This window comes from Grampus griseus, assembly GCF_964374135.1.
Source record: "Grampus griseus genome assembly, chromosome: X".
Taxonomy (NCBI): domain Eukaryota; kingdom Metazoa; phylum Chordata; class Mammalia; order Artiodactyla; family Delphinidae; genus Grampus; species Grampus griseus.
The window spans coordinates 51,738,758-51,742,285 of NC_138999.1; the positions used below are offsets into that span (position 1 = coordinate 51,738,758).

The window sequence follows — 3,528 nt, forward strand, 5'->3', positions numbered from 1 at the left end:
GGAGGAGGGTGGAGGATATAGTGTGTGTACACCATTTATTTTTCTTTATCTAGTTTTCCATTGTTCCAAATTTTACAAAAACTTTTCAAGTTTCTATTAGCACCCGATTTAAAATTTTGATTACAGAACAAGGCAATATCAAAAGTACCAAAGTATACTTCGGACAAAACTGTGGAACTAGTCAATGTAAGATTTGGAGGCACTGTAAGTAATAATAAATTCTTTAATCTCTGACTTCAAAAATGTTCTCAAAATTTCGCACGACATATTTTACATTTAACAGTTCCACAACTTTTGCAATAGCACAATGAATTTAGGGGTTTTTCACCAAACCATAGACATAAATGTGAATATCATCATCAAACTTAATGAAGTAGACAGATGGCTTGGCCACCACTTGATGGATGAAAATGCCGGTTCTCTTGGACCCATCATCTTTGGCGTGCTCCACCTGCTTGCCCACAAGGCTGTCGACAACTTCTCCAGGCTCCCGTTCTGCTGTAGGGAAATAGTAGTTGGAATCTGGAATGATGCGCAGGTCACCAGCTTTGTAGTCATCCAGCAGCGTGTACATATAAAGGACTGGATCTTTCTCGTAGGTGATGTAAAACCAAGTGTCCATCACGGGGGCTCGCGCCAGGACCATGCCCTTCCATTCATCTTTCGTACCGTGCTCACCCTCAAACACATGACCCACTGCCTTGCCAATCAGGGAATCTGCCAGGCGCGAATCAATGCGAGGAGTTGGCACTCTCTCAGGAAGGATCTCTAGCGCTAAAACTCTCTTATCTCGGTGCAGTTCTAGTCCATACACACTATCTTTGCCATCATATTTGATGATATAGAGAGTGGGCTTCACGGAAACCTGCTCAAGCACGGTGCCCTTCCACTGCTCCACAGGCTCGTTGCCTTCCTTCCAGCCGTGTTGAATGCGACAGCCCACAATGTTCCTACGGGTGAGGAAAGTGGGCTTGCGCCGCTGTTTCCTGTGGGTGTGCCTTTTCTTCATCAGGTATGCGGACACACCATCTACGCCCATCGGAGGCACTGTTGGGGGCGACATGGCTCGGGGTTTTAAGGAGACTCAGCAACGCTACCACTTACTAGATTAAGTTGACAAAAAGCACTATCCAGTATGAGCTCTTTTCTCGTGATCTCCGAAAACAGAAAGATCCTGTCCTGTCCGTTCTCCTTCTCACTTCCCCAAAGGCAAGGCTCTCACCAAGGCTCGGCAGAAACGCTCTAACTCTGACCGTGGGCACTAGGACAGCGGGGGCCTCTTGACAGTATTCTTCTCTCCCGCCCGGCAGAGGTATCTGCAGCAGTGGCAGTTGCCGCAGGAGATGGCGGGCTTGCGTGTGCTGCCCGCGCCTTGCGCCCGCCCCGACTCCCAACCCTAAGTCTCCCGAATTGACCACTTAGCTGTTATCGATGGTGCTGCGGCTGTGGAACGGCGACGGAGAAGGAGAGGACGGGAAAGGGATAAGAGCGATGGCTGCAGCGCCAAAGTCACGGGCGGCGGCGGGTCTCTGAGAAGTCCGCGGGGTCTCGGTTTAGCAATGTTGCTCTGCTCGGCCTAGCTCTGGCGCCAGGGTTTTTGCCGCTTCGGGAACCCGACCCCTCAGAGCCCGCCTGAGCCTCGGCCCCGCCCCCGCCATTCCGCCTTCCGCTCAGCCAGCAGCAACTGGGCGGGTTACTGTGCACAGTGCGTTCTGTCCACACAGTCACAGGCGCTCACTCCTTCATTTCCTCACGCGTCCCCCGACCGCTTCTCTCAAACCCAAGCCAGACTGGCCGGCTCCCTTACTCCTCTGTGGCCGTCTGTCATCCACCAGCCTCCTCAACAGCTTCTCCAACTGCTTTCTATCTTCCAGGAATTCCTCACAAAACATTTTTTTTTAATATTCAACACATACATACACAGAGTTTGTACATACAAAAATTTTTTTTTTTCACTTTAAGGATTATGAGACCGGATAAGTAAATGCCGTGTATGGTCCACCATCTTGATCCGAACTTTCCTTTTTATTTTCTATCTGATCACTCACGGTAATGCTTTTTTAATACATATATTTTTCTGAATGTAAAGTAAATGTACTGACACTGTGGAGATTTTCTGAAATTCAGTGAAATAAAAACCGAAACTAGCCTTAATCTTAACATCTAGATGTACAGCAAAATGTTAACAGTTCTGATATCTCAATAAATCTATGCTTGTAGTTTACAAAATTGGTAGCAGGTTTCACATCTTTATAACTTCTTTTTAAATTCATATCATTAGTATCTTCCAAAATTATTAAATACTCTGAAAATATGTTTTTTAATGGTTCCATAATATTCCTTTGTATAAATCTTCCGTTATTTATCCTAAAATGTCTATGACGATAAACAAAATTAGTTTACTCTCATATATGGATTTATTGAGCTGGTATAAAACATTTTTTCAAAGAATATTTAATGACATGGAGATCTACATATGAGATAATAACAATGTGTGAGAAAGCAGGATATTGAAACAAAATTGTGGCTCCAATTTTGTAGAGAGAAAAAATTAAAAGGTTTTTGTGGTATATATTTGCAGTCTTTCTGATTATAAAAGTACTGCATGCTCATGTGGAAAATATGAACGATAGAAAAGAAAGTATCCATAATTTCACCTACTTCAAGTCACAGGGCTCTTATCAAAATTAAATGAAAATGTCTGTATGTCTTTTATTCCTGTATCCTACTTACAAGATGGCAATATAAAACAGGGAAGTCTAGGCTCCTCATTCTCACTCCTCCACTCTATACTAGTGAGAAGAGAAAGGCTCATATCATCATGGGTAAAAAAGACCATTAATTCTTCTGGAAATGTAGGAAAGCAGGGAAGAGAGGTGCAAGGCAGAAATTCGGGCTGCCTCCACATTACATTACCTTCCAAGGCAGGGAAAGAAAAACCTAGTCCTCATACCATTTAATAGCTGATTGGGCAGAGTATGTGTGGATCCTTCAATTCCCCACATTTCCCAGGCCAAAGGCTTTTGAGATGAGATAACTCTCCAGTACTATATTATAAGAAAGTAATTCCAAGGAGACAATTTGAAGTAAGCAAGAAAACTACATATACTAAAAGGTATTTCTAAACTCTTTAGAATTACATAGTGGTGTGTACATATTCACACATATATACAACCTACACAGTGAAAGTCAGAAAGTATGTGTAAATGTCATGTCATTATGTTCCACAAATAATGCTCCCCAAGTAATTCCCCAGACCAAGATGTGCCAAGTTATTTTTGCTTAGAAGAGCAATTGACAGGTGGGAGAAGACCACCCACCAGGCATGAAAACTCAGGACAGTTAACTCAAGCTCTTTGGTTATATACTTTAATGGAATTCTTGCTCACAGCCCTACAAAGCAATTTGAAGAGACAAAGAATTTCCAGTATCCTTCCTTCTCTAGAACTATGATTCTGATGTTTAAATCACTCCCTAGCATTATGGATTCAATGAGCCTCACTACACTAAGATGTAATGTTTACTTTG

General features: G+C 43.0%; 1 protein-coding gene across 1 annotated transcript; it reads right to left on the reverse strand.

Moving 5' to 3' along the window:
- Positions 1 to 313: 313 nt before the first annotated feature.
- Positions 314 to 1,063, reverse strand: SPIN4 (spindlin family member 4; the record flags this gene model as incomplete). The annotated part of the gene is made up of 1 exon (XM_082681831.1): positions 314 to 1,063. The coding sequence occupies one exon, from the start codon at positions 1,061 to 1,063 to the stop codon at positions 314 to 316; it is 750 nt and encodes a 249-aa protein (XP_082537957.1).
- Between the last annotated feature and the right edge of the window lie 2,465 nt (positions 1,064 to 3,528).